The sequence below is a fragment of the Thamnophis elegans genome, chromosome 4 (assembly GCF_009769535.1).
Source record: "Thamnophis elegans isolate rThaEle1 chromosome 4, rThaEle1.pri, whole genome shotgun sequence".
NCBI lineage: Eukaryota > Metazoa > Chordata > Lepidosauria > Squamata > Colubridae > Thamnophis > Thamnophis elegans.
In genome coordinates, this window is record NC_045544.1 from 41,623,133 (window position 1) to 41,645,971 (window position 22,839).

The 22,839-nt window shown below is 38.5% G+C and overlaps 1 protein-coding gene across 1 annotated transcript in view; it reads left to right on the forward strand.

The window, feature by feature from the left end:
* The window catches only part of LAMA2 (laminin subunit alpha 2), a 499,033-nt gene that overhangs the window by 406,343 nt on the left and 69,851 nt on the right, over nucleotides 1-22,839 (forward strand). Inside the window, 4 exon segments of the mRNA XM_032215335.1 lie at nucleotides 88-226; nucleotides 2,739-2,849; nucleotides 19,246-19,354; nucleotides 21,394-21,576. Coding sequence (XP_032071226.1) covers nucleotides 88-226; nucleotides 2,739-2,849; nucleotides 19,246-19,354; nucleotides 21,394-21,576 — 542 coding nt within the window.

Consider the following 22,839-nt stretch of genomic DNA (forward strand, 5'->3'; position numbering starts at 1 on the left):
ATTAATACATATGGGTCTAGAATTAGCATCTAAAATTCCCCCTTGAGTTTTTAAAAGTTGATTTCAATATATGTTTTTTCCTAACAGAATCCTTGATGAAGCTAAAAACCTCTCCTTCAATGCAACAATAGCTTTTAAGGCCTATAGCAATATCAAGGACCATATTGATGAAGCAGATGCAATTTCTAAAGATGCTAAAGCTCGTGCCAACGAAGCCATAAAATTGGTAAGTGAAAATTTCTTGAGGGCCTAAATGGAAACCTCTCTCAAATAATCTTCTTCAATGCTTAGATACTAATATTGTCCTTCTATTTCTTAGCAATATTTATCATATACTCATTGATTTAGGTTAGTGTATTACAAGGTTTAATACAACTGCTAATAAACATCCATCAGGCAATCTTAAGCAATGGCCCAAATCATCTTGGTAAATTAAAACTAGTTACTCTACGGACAACAAACTCTTCAAAATAAAATAGATTCTACTGTTTTACTCAAAACATTTGGGTTATTTCTTGCAGGAATTCTATAAAACAGCTTTATCAGGCAAAGCCATCATCATCCAGAATCTGTTTATGGTTAACAGGATTAAAATAAGGTTTGTTACTAAACAAACAACTACAGTACAATAAGCATCAGTAAAGTATAATCAAACTACTGCTATTATTATTTATCTTATTAAATCTCATCTCAGATTAGTTGTACAGATTCTTCCTCCAACTGATGATGCGAAGCAAATCTCTTCTTTTGGTGTACCAAGAGAAGGACTTCTACAAATGATTTTTGCTGTGATATTGCCTTTACTGGAAAATTAACAATATAATATACATTACAGTGACTCCATTGCTGTATGAATTTTCACACTGTTCTATACCCAAATTTCACATTTTTTCCCATGGAAAATTCATTTGTTTAATCCCAATTCTCTAGAATGTTCATTCCTTGCTTGCTATCATCATTTTTAATGTCAATCAGATAGTTCAATAAGGAATTTAGACTAAATAACCTTTTATTTGGTGGCATAAAATATCACAAGCCTCAAGATAAATCAGTTATCTATTATTATCAGCTTCTACTTATCTATTCAATCTCGTGGAAATCATTTTACACTACATGTAACACAGCCAAGACTCAAGCCAAATTCAATTATTTAGATCTGACTACACACACTTTTTACTTTTTATATTGCAAATTGGGTATCATAACAATTTCCTTATGTCTAATGAACTTTTTATTAGCCAGTTAAGCATTCACACTTATTTATTAGTAATGATATTCAGATTTGCATGTAGCCTCCTGCTAGTCATAACCATCATGCCTCTTCTAGATCACAGAGGAGTGAAAATAGAAGAAATGTAAACTTATTCAGCAAGAATCTCTATTGCTGAATTTGGCAGTAATTCTCTCTTCTAAAACAGTTTGGTTATTTCATGAAACAGAAACAAATTGTGGATGTGCCGAGTTTTTAACAATGGAAATAACTTTAAATGTTACCTTTTAACTATAAAATAGGAATACTTTTACTATATCTATATAGTATACTATAGTATACAAGACAACTATATCTTATCCTGTCCACCATCACCAACACAATCAAATTTAAACATGTTGTCAAGATTGAACATCATTTTATAGACCCCCATTCCTAAAGCTCAAACCTGACTATGATCTGGATTAAAGGGGTGGGGGGAAACTTACTATAATCCAGTTTTCATTTATCATCCATCCTTGACTTTTGAAAATGAAAATTTGAGTTGTGCTTTATAATTCTATGCATAAATTAATAAGACAATGAGCAGGGATGGTTACTTGAAGTTTAGCGTGAATCTTGTGATACTCCTTTAAGAGAAATTGGGTAGTTACTAAATATGATCTAGGACTTTTACTTAGGACATAGCTCAATTTAGCAGTGATATTCCATTATAGTATCAGTTTGTTCACATTACAGTTCTTTCTCCTTAATTTGCCAATGACCTGTCTTCCCATTCATAAAGGCTAATCTAGTGTAATCCATACATACTTCCAAAAGAGGTGGGACAAGGACAAAAAGTAGTTTTGATTTAATTTAATTTAAATATAACTACACCAAATTAGCTAATTTTAAGATAATGTAATTTATTTCACATGAATTTAATAATTCACTATTCTGTCATATTAAACAATTACAATTTGATGGTAATAATTAGAGAAGCTCTGGAGGCTACATCAAATAATTTAGAAAAGTGTGAGTGACTTTGGGGTCTCAATTTATTCAATTCTGAGTCACCCATAAACAACTTTTCCTTTCTGAAATGATTGTAGTAGAATGGTTGCCCTTCCCACAATTTTAGGAGATCTTATGCATGTTTTAATGAGCAGCCAACTAAAGATTTATATTAATGTACATGTATATATTATTGGTATGAGAGAAAAAGAGAGAAGGAGAGAGATTTTATAAAAGTGTGTTACTTTGATTTTTTTTTCCTCCCAATAAAAGTCTATTTTTTTGTTTCCTGGGGATGAAAGAACAGAAAAGACTGTTTTTACAATGAAACTGAAATAACAAAACAAGTATAATATATTACAGTAATCTAATATAACAATTCAAAGCAAATTTGTGGTGTTTTCAATCATCATAATTCTTCAACTATGTTGCACTCCTTTTTTTTTAAATAAAGTAGTCAATTTCTCTTGATTCTTTTTTCCTGGAATCTTTTCAGCTACAGCAAATAGTTGTTTCTGTTACTTTTCTTCTATAGGCATCTGGTCCAGAAGGCTCATTAAAGGATGCTGCCAAGAATGCTTTACAAAAAAGCTTCAAGGTTCTTAATGATGCCAACAAACAGGCAAATGATGTTAAAGGTATGTATGTATTTATCGATAAAGAAAAATAATTGTAGCTCAAGGTTGAAATGAGGAGTCCTTGGTGTTTTCTGAGCTTGGGTGTTTTCTTGCAGACATTTCATTATCCATACTAGGTAACATGATCAATGCTAGTAAGGAATGAATTTGCTCTCAGTTTATGTTCTAGTACCTTGTCCTATCAATGTTGGTGGGAGGGGTCATTTGGTTGGCCTGTTTACTGCTATTTTTTTGGCACTTTCTTAATTGGAATATTCTTTACTTCTTGATTGTTGGACTGATGTTAATCTTGGTATTAATCTATGCTCATCTGGATGTTGATTGCTGGTGGGGAGGTTTTTGGGTCTACGTGTTCTCTTTCTGGCTTGTTGATTGTCTCTTTTGCACAATATGTAGATGTTGTTTATTTCTGTGATTCTATTGATGGTCAATTTGTCAGAATGCCAGGCTTCCAGGAAATCTCTAGTGGTTTTGAATTTTGCTTGGTCTAGGATGGTCACAATTTCCCAGTTGAAACTATGGTTCAGTCTGTCCAAATGTTGTAAAATTAAAGAATTTCCATCATGTCTTCTGACTGCTTATTGATGTTGGTGGATGCTAGTCTTCTGCCTACTTGTCCTGTATAGTGGCTGCCACAGCCTTTACACTGTATGTTGTAGGTGACTCCATTTTTTTGTTTTTGCTTTTTCTCCTGGGGCTGTTGGTATTTTGGTTTACTTAGGTTATTTTGCATGGCCCCAGAAGAAGAAGGAGAGTTATCTACAACATATGTTTTAAAGACTCTAAATTGGCTTGGCATTTCTTGATTAGAAAAGCATACAGAATATTGTACAAAGCTATCCAAATTTAATTAATAAATAGAACACAGTTGTCATATAATTTTCAACAATTCAGAAAGGAAGTTCAGAATTGGAAGATTGTCAATAAAATCTTTTTTTCCCCTTATAATCTTTCATTATTCTGGAAGGAGAAATGATGATTAATTTATCTTTTTCAACTTCAGATAGTTGTCTCGTTAAAATCATGAAAACCTAAGTTCTATTCAAATAATTCTCCAGGATTCAGGCCTGATTTGTGGCAGTAATGGGAATGGTTTTGCTACGACATCTATTTGAATTATAACCAATTATATTAGGTATCACATGATAGTTAATCAGGAGTCTGCCATACGTTTGCACCAAAAAGTGCTGAAAGAGTCCTTACAGAGCAAAATGTCCAAAATATCCGAAGGTAGCAGTTGAACTAGAGATTTACTAATTTCTTCCCTCCCTTGGTGATGGTAGAAATTTGAAGGGAGGAGTGACTGGATAAGGAAGTAAATTCTACTTGTAACATTTTGCCCTTCTATGTATTTCTCAAACTGATGGAAAGCTTCTATTCCTGGTTTGCTCTGTGTCAGAATATATGCTAGGAATCAATTACAGAGCAAGAAAATTGAATCAAATATACTATTTTTAAGATATATGGTCTGTGGAGTTCAGCACTGAGAAATTTAGTTATAACACTTTTCTCTGCAAGGAAGATTAATTGCAAAATAAAGGCCCAAAAATGCTGGCCACAGAGATAGAAATTATTATTTCATTTTGATTGGTAAGCCTTACAAGAGCCGTGTTTTTGAGAATTTTCTGAAGAATTGTCATATTAACCGTGAAACTTTGATCTGCTCATTAGACAAAGGAATTGGAGACGCTGCCTGCTGTGTATGATAGTCTTAGAAAAATCATGATTTTCATTATTTCCTCTAATTTTGGAAACTCATTTTCAATGTATTATATGGAGCTAGTCTTATGTAAAATTAATAAGAGTGCTTCCTTCATTTCTGTCTTCTTAGCATGCTATACTTTCTGTTTAAATCAGGAGTGAGAAACTGTGGCAACTTTACGACCTGTGGATTTTGACTCCCAGAATTCTTGAAGCTGGCTCAGGAATTCTGGGAGTTGAAGTTCACAGGTCGTAAAGTTGCTACAGTTGCCCACCCCTGGTTTAAATGAACCTATAATGCTGCATATAATGTGGGACTAAATCAGTGATGGGTTGCAGGACGTATGCCCCGGTATGGGCGTACTGGAGTACCAGATACAGTTCCAGTACGGTGCTCCAGAGAGCCTGCCCGCCCGAGATCCTTACTGGTCTTTTAAGTCTTCAGGGCTTCTGTGCATGGTGCGTACAGTGCCTGCGCAATACTCCACTGAGCATCTGGAACATCGCAAAGGCTTACGGAGGCGCTAAGATGCATGCGTGCAAGCTGTGCACGTCCATGTGCACACCACTGGACCCGTTCCAACCATACCGGTTGGAATGGGATCCAGAACCCACCACTGGACTAAATCCTATCAAACTCATAATGTGATGTTTTTGAATTGATAATAATACTTCAGCAGTACCAGCACTTTAATGTTGATTAGAAAGTTATTTGTTTTATACCAAGAGTTCATATCTTCCAGCAAGCAGCCTTAGGACAAGAAATGGGCATTGTGCAATATTTTTTTTAAATTGCAAAATATTTGGCTATCAGTAGATGGCACTATGGTACTGGAATTTAGGATGCAGAGAAGAGGGGGAACCAGATGGCAGCCAGCAAAGGAATGGAAAGGGTCAGGGCCCTTTCTTGGTGTATGATGTCAGCAGTATAGAAGAATAAAGATGATTTTTCAAACTCCTAACTTAGCTGGGTCCCTTTCTGGCTTTTTTTTAATGAATCTGTAGAAACCGAACAGTATCCCACTATATATTCTTGGCCTTAAGCATGGAATTCCTCACTATGCTGGGAAAAAGACTTCATCTTCTCAACTCTTCCTAATGTATTATCAGGATGAATTTTAGCGATTTTATCAGCACTCATTTACTTAGTGTGCCTTTCTTTATTTCCTTTCAAAAAATCTTTTATTTTTGCCCTGAAGGCAAACAGCATCTAGAGACAATTTTGACTTAGAAAACAGCACAAGAGAAATTTTAAATTCATATGTATACATATGCATGCAGTCAACATAAACATATATGCACACTTATGCGCCTATTTAACTGTGTGACAGGAAAGTCCTTAAGGGTTCCTGTGGCTAGGTAGGAGAAGTAAGTAAAAGTACTAGAAAAGTTTTTCCCATATGTTTGAAAGCAATATCTACAAAGGCTTTTTTCCTGACCTTTATAATTTGCTTTAGAGAAGAACCCACAAAGATCAATCAAAAAGAAGGCTGTGAAAATATCTACAAACCCCTCACATTCTGGGCATAAATTGTCTCAACTTCTACCCTCAAAATGACATTATAGGGCACTACACACCAGAACAACTAGACACAAGGACAGTTTTTTCTTAACATCAGAGTGATGTTAAGCATCACTCTGCTTAACAACTAATTCCCACAACACTGTCAATAATTTACTAAGAATGTACTACTATTATTCTTCTCTTCCTTCCTAGTATCTATCTCTCCCTACTTATAACTATAACCATGTTGCTATAACCATGTTGCTTGTATCTTTCAATTTATATTGTTTTTATTTGTTTCCTAGTACAATTTGATAGCTTATTAGTAACCTTGACTATCACTAAGTGTTGTATCTTTTTATTCTTGATGAATGTATTTTATTCTATTATGTACATTGAGAGCATATGCACCAAAGACAAATTCCTTGGCATTTGACACTTGGCCGATAAAGAATTCTATTATATTCTATTTCATACTATTTCAGAATGATCAACCATTTCTAGAGCAAGTGAGGAAAACTCGAAATTCTACCTCCATGCAAATGCTGCTTTTGAAAGTTTCTTCTTTCGTGATGACATTTGTAGTATAATATACTATTATTTTTGTTGCTGGCTAACATTAGGAACGGCAAAATTACATAGTCCCCATTGTGTAAAAGTTCAAAAGCATATTTTATTTTATTTTTCAGTAAAGAAGGGATATTCCTCTACCTTTTGCACATTTCCATTCTCCCTTCAGATCTTCTCCCTATATTGATATTATTCGAAGCAGTTCTTTACTTCGACAAAGATATAGTCTTAGAAAGTTTTGCAAAAATGTTAACTTCCCAGCAACTCTTGCCTTTAGGTGTATTGTAAACCATCTGCCTTTATGCAAACTTCATTCACTCTGGTAAATGAGCTGACACATAACTTACTTTACTATATTGGTTTTATTATTTCCATTGTCTATAATTAATAGCTTCTTACTGACTTCATATCTGTTGTTTTGACTCAACTGTTAGAATGCTGGAAAGGGAATTGATTGCAGAAAAACATTGCCTCTTTATGTTGCCATCAGTGGGATTCCTTCACTAGATCATAGTCTTTACACAGATAATAGAATAGAGTAGAATAAAATAGAATAAAATAGAGTAGAATAGAATAGAATAGAATAGAATAATAACTTTATTGTCATTTGAATGTACACTAATCGGCATACATTAAAATGAAATTTTGTTGCATACAGCTCTCAAAAGGGGAGTGGGACTCTCTGGCCCACAGTCCGGCGGAGTCCTTGGTCGCTGCTTGGAATACAGCGGCTGCGGAGGCTCTAAACCGGATTGCGCCTTTACGGCCTCTCCGCAGCAGTGGATCCAGGAGGGCTCCTTGGTTTACCGAGGAACTCCAGGAGATGAAGCGCCAAAAGAGACGCCTAGAGCGACGCTGGAGGGCTAGTAACTCTGAATCCAACCGAACACAATTAAGAGCCTTTATTAGGACTTATCTAGTGGCGATACAGGTGGCAAAATGTGTGCATTTTTTCGCTCTTATTGCATCCGCAGAATTGCGCGCAACCGCCCTGTTTAGGATAGCCTGCTCCCTCTTGAAAGGGAGGGATGTGGACGAGCCTCTACAGGGTAGAGCTGAGGAATTTGTTCAGTTTCTGTCGGATAAAATCGCTCAGATTCGGACGGACCTGGACTCCACTTGGACGGTACCAGCCGAGACGCTGGGGGAAGGTCTTGATCGGATTTTGTGGAGCGAGTTTCAACTTGTCGCTCCTGAGGAAGTGGACAAGGCCATGGGAGCAGTGTGTGCCTCCACCTGTTTACTGGACCTGTGTCCCTCCTGGCTGGTCTCGAGGGAGGTGACACATGGCTGGTTCCAGAGGATTGTTAACACCTCTCTTCGGGAGGGATCCTTCCCGCACCCTCTAAAGGATGAGGTAGTGAGACCCCTCCTTAAGAAACCTTCCCTGGATCCAGCCATCTTGAACAACTATCGCCCAGTCTCCAACCTCCCATTTGTAGGAAAGGTTGTTGAGAAGGTGGTGGCCTTTCAACTCCGACGGACCTTGGATGAAACAGCACTGAAACTGCTTTGGTCACACTGATCGATGATCTCTGGTGGGCCAGGGATAGAGGACATTCCTCTATCCTAGTGCTTCTTGACCTCTCAGGGCCTTCGATACCATCGACCATGGTATCCTTCTGCGACGGTTACTGGAGATGGGAGTGGGAGGCACCGTCTTAAGGTGGTTCTCCTCCTACCTCTCGGACAGGTCGCAGTCGGTGTTGGTTGGAGGACAGAGATCTAGGACCCTCAAATATGGGGTACCTCAGGGTTTGATCCTGCCCCCCCCTCCTATTTAATATCTACATGAAGCCGCTGGGTGAGATCATACACCGGCATGGGATCAAATATCATCAATATGCGGACGATACTCAATTGTATCTGTCTGCTCCGTGCCAACTCAGCGAAGCAGTTGAAGTGATGTGCCAGTGCCTGGAGGCTGTCAGGGTCTGGATGAGAGCGAACAAGCTTTCACTCAATCCAGACAAGGCCGAGTAGCTATTGATGTTGCCTCCCAAGGATGGTCCAGACATTCCACCTTGATAAGGTAGACCATAACCTACTACTAGATAAAGTAGAAGAATGTGGGTTAGTCAGCATCACCACCAGATGGATTCATAACTGGCTGACCAACCACACTCAGTGTGTAGTCCTCAATGGAACTGCATCTACATGGAGGGAAGTATGCTGTGGAGTATCTCAAGGCTCTGTTTTAGGCCCAGCACTCTTCAACATCTTCATCAATGATTTGGATGAGGGAATAAATGCGGAACTCATCAAATTTGCAGATGACACCAAGCTGGCAGGAATAGCCAACACTCCAGAAGATAGGCTCAAAATACAGAAGGATCTTGACAAACTTGAACATTGGGCACTATCTAATAAAATGAAATTCAATGGTGAAAAGAGTAAGGTTCTTAGGCAACAAAAACAAAATGCACAGGTACTGTATAGGTGGTACCTTGCTCAGTAGTAGTAACTGTGAGAGGGATCTTGGAGTCCTAGTGGACAACCATTTAAATATGAGCCAGCAGTGTGCAGCAGCTGCCAAAAAAGCCAACACAGTTCTAGGCTGCATAAATAGAGGGATAGAATCAAGATCACGTGAAGTCTTAATACTATTTTATAATGCCTTGGTAAGGCCACACTTGGAATGCTACATTCAGTTTTGGTCGCCACGATGTAGAAAAGATGTGGAGACTCTGGAAAAAGTGCAAAGAAGAGCAACAAAGATGATTAGGGGACTGTAGACTAAAACATATGAAGAATGGTTGCAGGAACCGGGTATGTCTAGTTTAATAGAAAGGACTAGGGGAGACATGATAGCAGTGTTCCAATATTTCAGAGGGTGCCACAAAGAAGAGGGAGTCAAACTATTCTCCAAGGCACCTGAGAATAGAACAAGAAGCAATGGGTGGAAACTAATCAAGGAGAGAAACAACTTAGAACTGAAGAGAAATTTCCTGACAGTTAGAACAGTTAATCAGTGGAACAGCTTGCCTCCAGAAATTGTGAATGCCCCAACACTGGAAGTCTTTAAGAAGATGTTGGATAGCCATCTGTCTGAAACGGTATAGGGTTTCCTGCCTAGCCAGGGGTTGGAGTAGAAGACCTCCAAGGTCCCTTCCAACTCTGCTATTGTATTGTATACACTACATAACCATGACAAAATGAATGAATGAATGAACAAACAAATGAATGAACAAATGAATGAATAATGCATATACCCACAAATATTATATGACACGGAGAAACAACACAGTCTAGTTCAGATATATACTGTACATGTACATACCGAGAGAAACAAGTCTTGTGTTTTCAGACGGATGGCATAGGAACAAAACTGTTCCAGAATTTGGTAATCCTGCTAGAAATACTTTGAAGGAAGGAGGTAGAAATACCTACTTCAGTGGTGGGTTTCCATTGTTTTTACTATCAGTTCACTGGTGCGTGCTCGCTGCATGTGCGACACTTCTGAACAAGCGCCTAAGCGTCCAGGCAGGTGGGCATAGCCTTCTGCCTCTGCCACTATCGGTTTGCTTGATCCGGGCCGAACCGGCAGAAACTCACCTCTGAACTACTCCCAGAGGGGAGCAACAGAAACAGACCATAAAGGATGTGGGTGTAAGATCTTTATCCATCCAATTTTCTTAAATAGAAAAAGGATTGTCCATATTATCTGCTAGAATAAATTACAAGCAAAACAGACTAATTTGTTTGTTTGTTTTGCTATTCTATAGGATAATGCTTAAAGTTTAGAAGATTGCTCTGAAGGTTAATTTCATTGCTGGGAATTTCAAGCTGTGGCATTTCAGAATGTTTTTCAATAAAAAAACATTGTACATTTGTTTTAAAAAATGATAATTTTGGAGCTTTATCCTCCATTTTGTATGAGGCTATCTCAGGAAATTTACTTTGCCTTTTCTTTTCTAATTTTCAAGAAACAATTAAAATGCATTTGAGATATTAAATGGAAAAATATTAAACAGATGGATTGAGAATGTTGGCATTTAAGAGATCCCCAGAGATTAAGTTTATTAAAACTCATAAAAATAGCCTGGTTTAATAGGTCTAAAAGCAGGTTTTAAAGCAGAGGGATTCTAAAATACAGAAATGAAATAATTGATATAACTTGGGGAATTCATCCCAGAGAGAAATAGTGAATTTATAAAATATTTGGCTGCAGAATTACTAAAACTACTGAATTTATCCATCTATTAAATGGAAATTATATTAAAAGCACAATATGCCATATCTTTTCAGGAAAAAAAATGCCTAAAAAGAATTTTAAAAGTATTTTAGAACAAGATTTATCTTATCTTGAAAATATTTTTAGAACAAGATTAAAAAATTCTTATTTTGTTATGCAAGAAAATGTTAATTGGTTAAAAACCATTCTATGAACATACATAATCTTTGACTTACAACCGTTCATTTAATAATAATAAAACTACAATGGCACTGAAGAAAATTACTTAGGACCATTTTTCAAACTTACGACCATTGCAGCATCCCCATCATCATGTGATCAAAATCCAGGCGCTTGGCAGTATTTATGACAATTCCAGTGTCCTAAGGTCATGTGAACATCTTTTGCAATCTGCTGACAAACAAAGTCAATGGAGAAGCCAGATTTACTTAACAACTGCAGTGATTCACTTAATCACTGTGGTAAGCAAGGTCATAAAATTGGGCAAAATTCACTTAACAACTGTTTCACTTTGCAACATAGTTTTTGGGCTCAATTGTGATCGTAAGTGAAGGACTCCCTGTACATTGGAAATGTCTCTGTATTTCCATCTTTAGAGAAGATATTTATAACCAAATTAGGTTGTAAATAATGGTTGTATATAAGCTGTTTTATATACAACTCTGTTGTGACTCAGCAGCAGCTTGCTGTGAGTTGCGTCAGGATGCCGGAATAATGAGCAGCTGTTGCTCGTTAGGGTCGTCTTCTGCAGATAAAAGATGGATGGTGCCACGCCTTAGTTGCAGAAGTCAACGTTCGTGGTTCGTGGTTCGTCGTGTGTGGTTCATCGTTTCGAGATTCAAAGAGGCACTTGGATAAGTGATTTACTTTCTGTAAACCTGATTCAAAGAGGCACTTGGATAAGTGATTTTGCTTTCTGTAAATGGTTTGCTGTAAGAGCTTTTTGTTTTTGCTTTTGCTGTGTAACGTTTTGCCAGAGACTTTATCTACATTTATTTTTGGGCTCGCAGCCAACTTGAGCCAGGACTGATAAAGATATTTCCTTTGAAGTTCTGTCTGACTGTCATTTGTGAATGAGCGGAGAGGGGGGGTCAGAACAGATTGACTTCTGCCCAGATAAACCTCCATTTAATTAATTATGGAGCAATTACAGGCTGAAAATAGGCAACTGGCCCAACAGATAGTGATATTGGCGGACCAAATTGCACAGCTGCAGAGAGCTGCAAAAAAAAACCCAGCCAAGGAGGAAGTGCCCAGTAGCCATGCCAGATAAATATGATGGGAGTCAGGCCATGTTTGCTGCATTTCTGGGACAATGCCAGCTGTTCCTGAGTTTGAGAGCAGAGGACTTTCCCACTGACCAGACGAAGGTGGGATTTATTATCAGTTTGCTCTCAGGCACAGCTGCCCGTTGGGCTACCCCCTTGTTAACTCAGCCGAGCCCTTTGTTGGATGACTTCCAGGGTTTTTGTCAATACTTTAAATGGAGTTTTGAAGATCCTATTAAGGGGAAAACATCAGCTAGAAGTCTGAAGTCACTGCAGCAGGGGAGTGGTTCATTGCAGGACTATGTTAGTGAATTCGGGCTGCGTAGCCAGGATTCAACGTGGAATGAACCAGCTCTGATGGACATGTTCCAAGATGGATTGTCTGAGGCCTTGCAGGATGAACTGGCGAGGGTGGACAGGCCACCGACGTTCGACGTGTTGGTCCACTTGTGCCTCCGGATAGACGCCCGGCTGCAGAGGTGAAGGCCTTGCCGTGCATTCCAGGAGTCCACCAGCATGCCGGTTCAGCAAGAGACTGCAGTGGACTGGGAGGAGCCCATGGAGTTGGATGCTGTCAGACCTCAAGTGTCACGTACAGAGATGGACAGACGACGTGCTGAGGGATTGTGCTTCTACTGTGGGGATCTTGGACACCTGGCAGGGAGTTGCCCCAAGAAAAATAGAAGGGTTGCGCAGACCGCGGCCGTCCCTCAGCAACGAACTATCATGTCGGACAACCAGCACGTTTGTGCGGCCGTGATACCCAGTTCGCACAAGGTAGCATGCATTCGGGGGGGGTGGGGTGGAATCCCAGGGCGGATGCCCTGCCTAGTAAAGTGGAGAATTCTGACCCTGCGAACTCGCTTCCACCTTGGACTGTTCTCCCCGTTGCATCCTGCGCTGCTGTTTGTCATCCTGTGAGCATACAGTCTCTGATACGAGATGCGCAGTGGGGTGACAACTGGGTGGAGCGACAAAAGGCGGAAGTAGGGCCGACTTCCCCATGAACTTTGGAAGGGGATCTTTTGAAGTATAGGGGCTGGCTCTAAGTTCCCGCAGGGCACATCTGTAGATGGGTGCTCTTGCAGGTTCATGGCACTTCTGCATCGAGACATTGGGGGTTTTTCCGGATGTTATGCCTGGCCTCCCGTCAATTTTGGTGGCCCCATTTGAGAAATGACATGCGGAGGTGCGTGGAGTCATGTGTCCAGTGCCAATGGGCCAGATCTGCGAGGAGGGCTTCGCCAAGATTCCAGCCTTTGTCAACCCCGGTCCCCGCAGCACTGGACTTTGTTTCTGGGATACCGGCGGGGTGCCAGTATCTGGGACTGTGTTCTGTGGGGGCCGTCACCAACACTTCTGGGCCGCATTTCGAGCGGCGCAACCGGGGGATGGGCTCTCCGTTGGGGGATAGTGTGCTGGCCCGGCAGGAGTCGGTAAAGATGCCGCCAGACTCTGACAGTACGGGGGCTGGTGAATCGGCCTTGGAGAAGGTGGAGGACCCTGGACAGGGTGTTCGGGCTCGGCCGAAGCTGTTCAAGCGGCCGCCAGACTCCGACAGTACGGGGGCAGGTGGGTCAGCCATGGAGAGAGTGGAGGACCCTGGACAGGGTGTTAGGGCTTGGCCAGAGCTATTAGAGCGGCTGCCAGACTCCGACAGTAGGGGGGCTGGTGGGTCGGCCTTGGAGAGGGTGCAGAACCCTGGACGGGGTGTCGACGCCGCGAAGGGCGAAAGGAGATGTGGTGGCCACCGGATACCTGGGGAGTCTTGGCTCAAGGGGACTATTCCTGCAGATATTTGGGAATCACGAAAGAGGCACCACAGGAAATGAGTGCGGGCCATCTTATGGACAATCCATTCTGACCGCATCCAGACCATCGGAACCCGGGGAAAGGGCCCTGCGGTGGGTGATAGTGTTGTGACACAGCAGCAGCTTGCTGTGAGTTGGGTCGGGATGCAGGAATAATGAGCAGCTGTGCTTGTTAGAGTCGTCTTCTGTAGATAAAAGACGGATGGTGCCACGCCTTAGTTGCAGAAGTCAACGTTCGTGGTTCGTAGTTCGTCGTGTGTGGTTCATCGTTTCGAGATTCAAAGAGGCACTTGGATAAGTGATTTGCTTTCTGTAAACTGGTTTGCTGTAAGAGCTTTTTGTTTTTGCTTTTGCTGTGTAACATTTTGCCAAAGACTTTATCTATATTTATTTTGGGGCTCGCAGCCAACTTGAGCCAGGACTGATAAAGATATTTCCTTTGAAGTTCTGTCTTGTCATTTGTGAACGAGCGGAGAGGGGAGTCAGAACACAACTCTATATATTTTCTCTATGTATCTGTCAGGCTATTTTCCCCATTGCTGTTCCTGCAGCTTGCCACAATCTTGAGTTGGAGTGGGATGGGGGGATGTTGTAAGGGGGGAAAGGGAGGGGGAAATCAGCATGGACAGGAAGCAGAGGCGTGAACCAGTTTCATCTGGTCCACTTCAAGGACTTTTGAGTGCACAGGATCTGGGAACAGAATGTTAAGTGGTTCTTAAAGTGTCCTGTTTTCAAAACATCCAGCTACTATCCTGTTGAGTATTGGTCAAAAGAGGGGGGGGGCTAAGGATTTGGAACAATATAGCAATATAGGGTTTTCTTCAGATCTGGCCTTGTTTTTGCTGCACTCAATTGTTTCTCTAGTAAAAGAGCCTTGTCACCTTTTTATTTGTATTGATTTATTTGTTTTGTCAAGCATGTATAAGATACTAGATATAAGCACATACAAGGTTATGAATACATAAATGGATACGAATAAATGGGATTGTTAGGACAGGAATGGTAGACACATTGGTGCACGTATGCATGCTCCTTACAGACCTCTTAGGAATGGGGTGAGGTCAACAGTAGACAGTCTAAGGTTAAAGTTTTGTGGATTTTGGGAAGAAACCACTGAGTCAGGTAATGCATTTCAGGCATTGACCACTCTGTTGCTGAAGCCATATTTTCTGCAATTGAGTTTGGTACAGTTTACCTTAAGTTTGTATCTATTGTGTGCTTGTGTATAGTTGTGGTTGAAGCTGAAGTAGTCATTGACAGGTAGAACATTGTAGTAGATAATTTTATGTACTACGCTTAGGTCAGACTGAAGGCGGCATAGTTTTAAGTTGTCTAAGCCCAAAATTTCAAGTCTGGTGGCACAAGGTATTCTGTTGTGAGCAGTGGAGTGGAGGACTCTTCTCATGAAATATCTCTGGACTTCTGATGAAGTCAAGCATCTTTCTTTCTTAGAGAGCCAGCTGGGGCAAGGCTGACACTATCTTTAGAGAGATCACAAAAAAGAGAATAAGATTTATCTTGGAAATACCAGAAAGGAGGTCGAAGTAAGAATAGAAGACTATCGATTAACATAAGGCAATCAATTGATACACCTGGAATAGCTGATGTGAAAATGCGTTTGGTCATTCTGGCTCAAGCTATGGAAATAACTTTTTTTTTTCAATAAGATGTATGCAGAGTCACTTTTAAAGAACAATTAGGTTTTTTTCCTATGAAATAAATATTGCAGAAATAAGATTCTTTCTAATATGCCATTTGACAACGTTATTGTGCCTATCTTTGCACTAAAAACCATTTTATAGTCCAATTAAAATACAATAATACATTTCTTTTTTGGATATTGCTCATTAACTTCTCTATGTTTGGATTCTCTCATATTTGCCACCTTTAGCAAGACTAATGGCCCATTCCCAGATTTTGCATTAGTTCATTTATTTTATTTCTAAGGAAAATATAATTGTACAAAAAGGATGTTCTTGCTTCAATTTTTTCCTCACTGATCTGCAGCTAATCCACATTTTCTTTGCTGAACTATATTCCTGATATTGACAATGCCCACAAATCTAAATTGGAGCATACATTTTGACAATCTTAACATTATCATTTTTAGAGAAAATGACATCTTTAGATAAACCATTGTCACACAAAATGATTTGCAAAATATATTGAATCATATTCCACCAGTATGATATTGAATATGCAATTACTGATGCTGTGATTTGGACTATAATTTCTGTTTAAATTGCTATTTAGTTTAGTCTTTTATATAAAGATGAGTTTTCTTCTAAAACGTAATTGTGCTGGTGCATCCATGAGAGAAAAATATGAACTGTTAGTTTTGTCTCCACTTTAAAGAGTTTTGTTTGGTTTTGTTTTCATCGTACTTTGTTTGTTTCAATGGTACTTCATCCAGTCGCAGTTATTTTCGATCAAGTTATTCATTCAGTCATTCAATTATTCAATCATTCAATTAATTTATATGGCTGACCATCTCAGTTACTGACACTGGGTGGCTTACAGTTCAAATATATATATATATATATTACAATCAAAATAATAAAGACATTTTAAAACAATAAAAACAATAGAAACATCCAAAATAACTAAACCGAGAAAGATGCTTGGCCAGTTAGCAATACAGCCAGGAAATGGAGCCCTTGCCATGTTCAACACGACAAGCACAGGTGTACCCAGGTTTCTAGGATGTTAATGAAAGGCTAACAGGGTTGGAGCCATTCAAATCTCCAAAGCAAGGATGTTCCATAGAACAGGGGCCACTGCTGAAAAAGTTCATATTCCAGTCCGTGCCAGCTGACACTGTCAACATTCCAAGTACCATATTTTTCAGACTATAAGACACACCTTTTTCCCTCAAAAAAGAGGCTGAAAATCTGGATGCGTCTTATACACTGAATACAGCATTTTCTGCCTCCCAGAACCGCACCACTTCACTAAAATGGCTGTCCAGAACCAGAGAAGGCTTTCAGAGAGCTCCTGGGGGCTGGGGAAGGCAGAAATGAGTGAAAACAGGTCATTTTTTGCTCAATTCTACCCCCCTCCAGCCCCCAGGAGTACTCTATAAGCCTCCTAAAGGCTATTCATGCCTTTTGCGAAAAATGGGCCGTTTGCGGGAGGTTTGCAGAGTGCAAAACCTTTTTTTTTATTTGCCTCTTCAAAACCTTGGTGTGTCTTATATTCTGGTGTGTCTTATACTCTGAAAAATATGGTAATGCACCCATAGAAAGCAGAATTCTGAGGCAGGTAGATTCTTCAAAGAACAATTTATTGGATACATTATATTGGCACAACTGGTGAAAATCGACTCTGAAGTTCCCTCCGTTTTCACCTTATTAAAAAGTAAGTTACCCCTTTCCTCCAAGTCATCAGTCACATTATCCAATAGAGGTGCTGGCTGGTTGCTTGGTTATTCCACTCCTCTCCTCAGTCACCTGTTGGAATGTCCTTGGTTTCCACAGGAAAACTTTTTGTTTTGACTACAAAACCCCAGCTATCTATTTCCACCATCACTGTCCCTCTTCCTCCTTGTGGAAACCCTGAAGCCTCAAAGATGGCCTCAGCCAGGTTCACTTCAGAGTTGACACTTTGGCTGATGGGTCTACAGCTGCCTATTCTACTCAAGGTGGTTGGATAGGTAGAAATTCTTGGGAAAAGGCAATAAAGTAATGGGAATACAATAGCAATAGCAACAGCACTTGGACTTATACACTGCTCCATAGTACTTTACACACTCTCTGAGAGGTTTACAGAATCAGCATATTGCCCCGAACAATCTGGGTCCTCATTTTACCAACCTTAGAAGGATGGAAGGCTGAGTCAACGTTGATTCAGTCAGAATTGATTTCCTAATTATGGGCAGAGTTTGCCTGCAATACTGAATTCTAACCATTATGCCATCATGACTCCTATAAGTAAATGAGTAAAGCTTATTTGTGATGTTGCTTTGATCTTTTTGATGCTTTTTCATTTTCATGCATATTTGCAAATGCACACACTTGCACATGCATGCATATGCATGCGCACACAATCACACATACACAGAGCCATATACTAAACAAACCAGATTCTGAGAATTCTGAAGTTACTGGACAGTCATATAGCCAATGGATATTATGTTTTAAAGATCCTTCAAGAGTTGTCCAGTAAGTTTTCCCATTGTGCAATGTGGAAAATTTCTATATCACATTAAATAGATTCCAATTCTCCTTAATTATAAATCAGAAACATCAGGAAGCTGAGTTTTCAACTTTATGGAAAACTCAACTTAAATTTCAAAAAGTACAAATGTTATTAATCATACTTTGAAAATAGTTTATAAGAAGTGCACATATTCTCTTTAAAGTAGCTGCAGCTTTCTTCATACTTTCGTCTGAGCCTGAAAAAGAAACATGGCTGCTTTAATTAAGGCTAAAACATATGAAGAACAGTTGCAGGAACTGGGTATATCTAGTTTAATGAAAAGAAGGACTAGGGGAGACATGATAGCAGTCTTCCAATATCTCAGGGGTGCCACAAAGAAGAAGGAATCAAGCTATTCTCCAAAGCACCTGAGGGTAGGACAAGAAGCAATGGGTGGAAACTAATCAAGGAGAGAAGCAACTTAGAACTGAAGAGAAATTTCCTGACAGTTAGAACAATTAATCAGTGGAACAACTTGGCTTCAGAAGTTGTGAATGCTCCAACACTGGAAGTTTTTAAGAAGATGTTGGATAACCATTTATCTGAAGTGGTGCAGGGTTTCCTGTCTAATTAGGGGATTGAACTAGGAGACCTCCAAGGTCCCTTCCAACTCTGTTATTCTATTCTATTTTATTAATCAATAACAATGTAAGCCTGCACAATTGACATTTTCATATTTATTATTTATTTATTTAATAAATATATTTGCTTCTTTCAACTACAAGGTGACTCTGGGAGACTTGCAATGTTAAAAAGAATAAAATAATGCAACAATGCATATCTTGGTGTGATGTGGGGGGGGGAGAAATTAATAAAACTTTGATTATCATCCTGTGCCAATGATCTGTACTCTAAGCACCATCAGGCTGAATGTAATAGCTAGCCAGCTGATTTCAAATGAATAAATCATGATAAATATTCAATCTGTACTGATTTGAGTGTTTGATACTTCTAAGCCATAAATAGTCCAAAAATCCATGAAAGTTCTTCATGGTCAATTATAATTTCTTAGCCTACGCTCGCTCATAAAATTATTATGATACTAAATTGAGAGAGCTCCTACGTAGTCCTGAATTCCTTTCAAGATATATTAATTTTATAATGAATTATATTAATATAACAAAACCTCTGATTTGTGTACTCCTTACAGAAAATGAGGATAATCTAAAAGGAATGCAGAATAAGTTGCAAGTTGCAGGGGAAAGAAACTCAGCTCTCTTGAAAGCTCTGAATGACACCCTGGAAAAGCTATTAGCAATTCCAAATGGTAAGTGAGAGCTGAACTAAATCACCACTATTCAGTATTTAGAGTGCAATGCTTTTCTTAAATTGAAAAAAATGTGTTTTTTTCCACTTCAGTTCCCAACCTACTTATATTTGTATTGTCCTTCCTTCCTTCCTTCCTTCCTTCCTTCCTTCCTTCCTTCCTTCCTTCCTTCCTTCCTTCCTTCCTTCTTTCTTTCTTTCTTTCTCTCTTTCTTTTTTCTTCTTTACTTCCTACCTTCTTTATTTCTTTTTTTTCCCACCTCCTTTCTTCTTTTTTCCTTCCTTCTTTCTTCTTCCTTCCTTCCTTCCTTCCTTCCTTCTTTCTTCTTATTTTTTCTTTTTTCCTTCTTTCCTTCCTTCCTTCAAATGATATTAATGTAAGAATATATCAATATCATATCTTTGTGTTCCCAATCAAAATATTTTCATAATATAGACACTAAGTGCAGACAGAGGAATATTTCTCTTTAATAATACATAATGGTGCCATTAAGCTTTTTTAAAAAAAATCCTCCAAAACATCTGGAAAATTTGCTCAGATTCCCCCACTTCTCATTCTGTCTACCAGGGTCTTTCTCAATAATGTCACTTGTTGATCACAGTCACTGGGCTGCTACTGTCTGCTCCCCTCCTGACTGCTGAACTTTTTCTAATTCTTCCAAACCAGTGATATCATTCTGGCACATCCAAACACAGTGGAAGTGGCATTATTAGAATTATCATCACAGCACAATAGCTCAGCTCTAATAGGATGTGTCAGTATGCGGACAGTTTCAGCTCAATATATTTCTGGTTTTGATCTTCCACTTTGGAAAAAATATGTGTATATATTATACTTTTTACTCTGTCCCATAAGTTCTCTTGTCTATTTTGGTTCTTAGTATATTGCTTGCCATAGAAGGAAAACTACTTGATATTCTTTCCCCCCCTTTTTCATTTAGCAAGAGCCTTTGCTTTCTTCTCATTCTGAGAAGTCCTTCTTTTTTTCTTTTAAAAGCAATGAAAGACAACATTCTGCCAACCAATCTATCATTTTAGTTCATTTTCCCAAAGTGCCTCTCCTTGCTCTTATAGTAAAAATGCTAAGAAAGGAGCAGATATTCAGAGTGAAAAAGATCAAGTTGAGCAAAGAACATTATTTCTGAAGAAACATAAGCAATATGTATAGAAAGCAGCTGGAATTGAATGTGTGATTTGTTACTTACAACAGCAAATGGAAGCCAAGATCCGCTGCCAGTGTTTTAATTATATGAAGTAAATAGGCATGACATCATAGTTCATTGTGCTACTTGCCTAGGAGCTAAAACACATTGTGCATCAGAGGGAACCAAATTGTATACAGACCAGACTGATTTCTTCATTATGGCAAATTTTGCTGGATTAGGACTTCTTTGGTTTAAAAGAAAGTTAATTAAACCTACTCACAAGAAACTGTGAACTTATCTTTGACAGTGCAGTAGATACAATGGTTTGCAAGAGGTCAACAAAAAGTAAGGATATTAAAAACATGAAAGATTAGCCTCTCTTTTCCCTATGTAAATTTAGATTCAATAAACTATTCAGACAATAGTTCAGTTAATATATGTTTGAGTTGTATTTTCTGTTTGCTCACTTTTCATGTGATGTTATTTTATGGGCACATTTATTGATATCTTTGTTACAACACTAACAATGCTGTCACTCTTGTTACTTCAGAGAGGTTACATGGGTGGGTGTTTTTTTGTCTTGGAATAAGTGAAAATAAATAGGTTTTATGTTTATTTTTTTTAAATAAAGATTTATCCTTTCAGAAACAAATAAGTCTTGTCTTGCAGTAGGCCCAGCACAATTCAAATTAGTCCCTCTACAAGGGATATGGGCTACTAAGAATTTTGATAAATAAATCAACAAAACAATAAATATAAATACTATGTACAAGATGTGATAAGTAGGTATGTCTGCTGTCATGAGTTATTTATATAAAAAAATAAAAGTGGCATAAAAGTCAAATAAATAAAATATCTCTTGGTTCTATTTTTTCCCCTCTCCTCATGTTGACAGATACAGCAGCCAAAGTACAAGCAGTTAAAGACAAAGCTAAGCAAGCTAATGATACTGCAAATGAGGTACTGGCTAAAATCAGAGATCTCAATCAAAACCTCCTTGGATTAAAAGACAGATACAGAAAAGTTGCAGATGATGCAGCCAAAACAAACGCTATGTTGAAAGATCCTACTAAAAATAGTAAGACCTTATTATGCCTATGTACTTTGATTTCTTTCCTTTTTTTCTAATCTTCTGAAATGAAAGGGTTGTTCCTTCCCTTGATTTAAATTATGGTGTTATGCACTTTTCAACACCTACTAAGGTTGGTAAGGTTTATATATATAGAGAGAAGAATGGTAATATCCTATGCTTTAAAAATTAGACTTTCCTGGTGATACTCCATGCATAATTCCTTCATTATTTTGTATACCTCAAATACCACTTAATTAGAAGCATGTTTTCCATTGCCTTCCACCTTCTTAACACATTGCTTTGGATATTTAAAAAAATAGCTTTGACTCTTAGTGATGAAAATGCCCTTGAAAGATCATTCCCAGGACAGTAGAAATAATGGTAAGCATTTGTGGTATGAACATATCAGGTAGGTATATAAGTTAATCATTGAATGAAAATGCTGTAATAAAGCTGTCTTTTGGTTGTAGATGATGTATTATAATCTCTTGGGTAATACAGACAGGTATGTTAGGAACATATTTTATGCTGAACCTTTACTTATTATATTCACTGAAAAGCACTATATTACTGGTAGAATTCAGAAAAAAATGTCTCTAACATAGCTATGTAACCTTCTTTTTATTTTTTCATTCAATTGTGTCTGATTCTCAGAGGCTGCCTGGACAAGTCCTTGCAGTTTTGTTGGCAAGGTTTTTCAGAAATGGTTGCCATTGCCTTCTACCTAAGGCTGAATGAAAGTCACATGCCCAAGGTGGGATTAGTATTTATGGCCTCCCAGTTTCTAGCCTGATTCCTTAATCACTACACCAAACTGATTCTATGTGAATCAAATGAATAACCATATTTACTAGAAACCCTTTATATTGCCTCAGTGAGTGGATCACACTTGGGACACATACATACCTATTCCAGATCTGGTCATCTTTGCAATATGAAAGAAAATATAATTTATAGGGAAAATATATATTATTTCACCAGAAAAATGTAAAGTTTAAATCTTTATAATAACAACTGCAAACAAAATTGTATTGTTCTATCCCCACAAATCTAGTCTTCCTTTTTTGAATAGAGAGCAGTTTTATTATATGTTTGAAGATTTTTACTGCTCAGTTATGTGAATTAGAAATATCTTCTAGAAAATGTTAAGAATGGTGTTCCTGAAGATAGTTTGCTATTACAGTTCAGCTAAATGTAGCTGTTGGCTTACAGCAACCATGGACACAATCTAATTTAGAGTCAATTGACCAGACTGACAGGGTCTTCAGG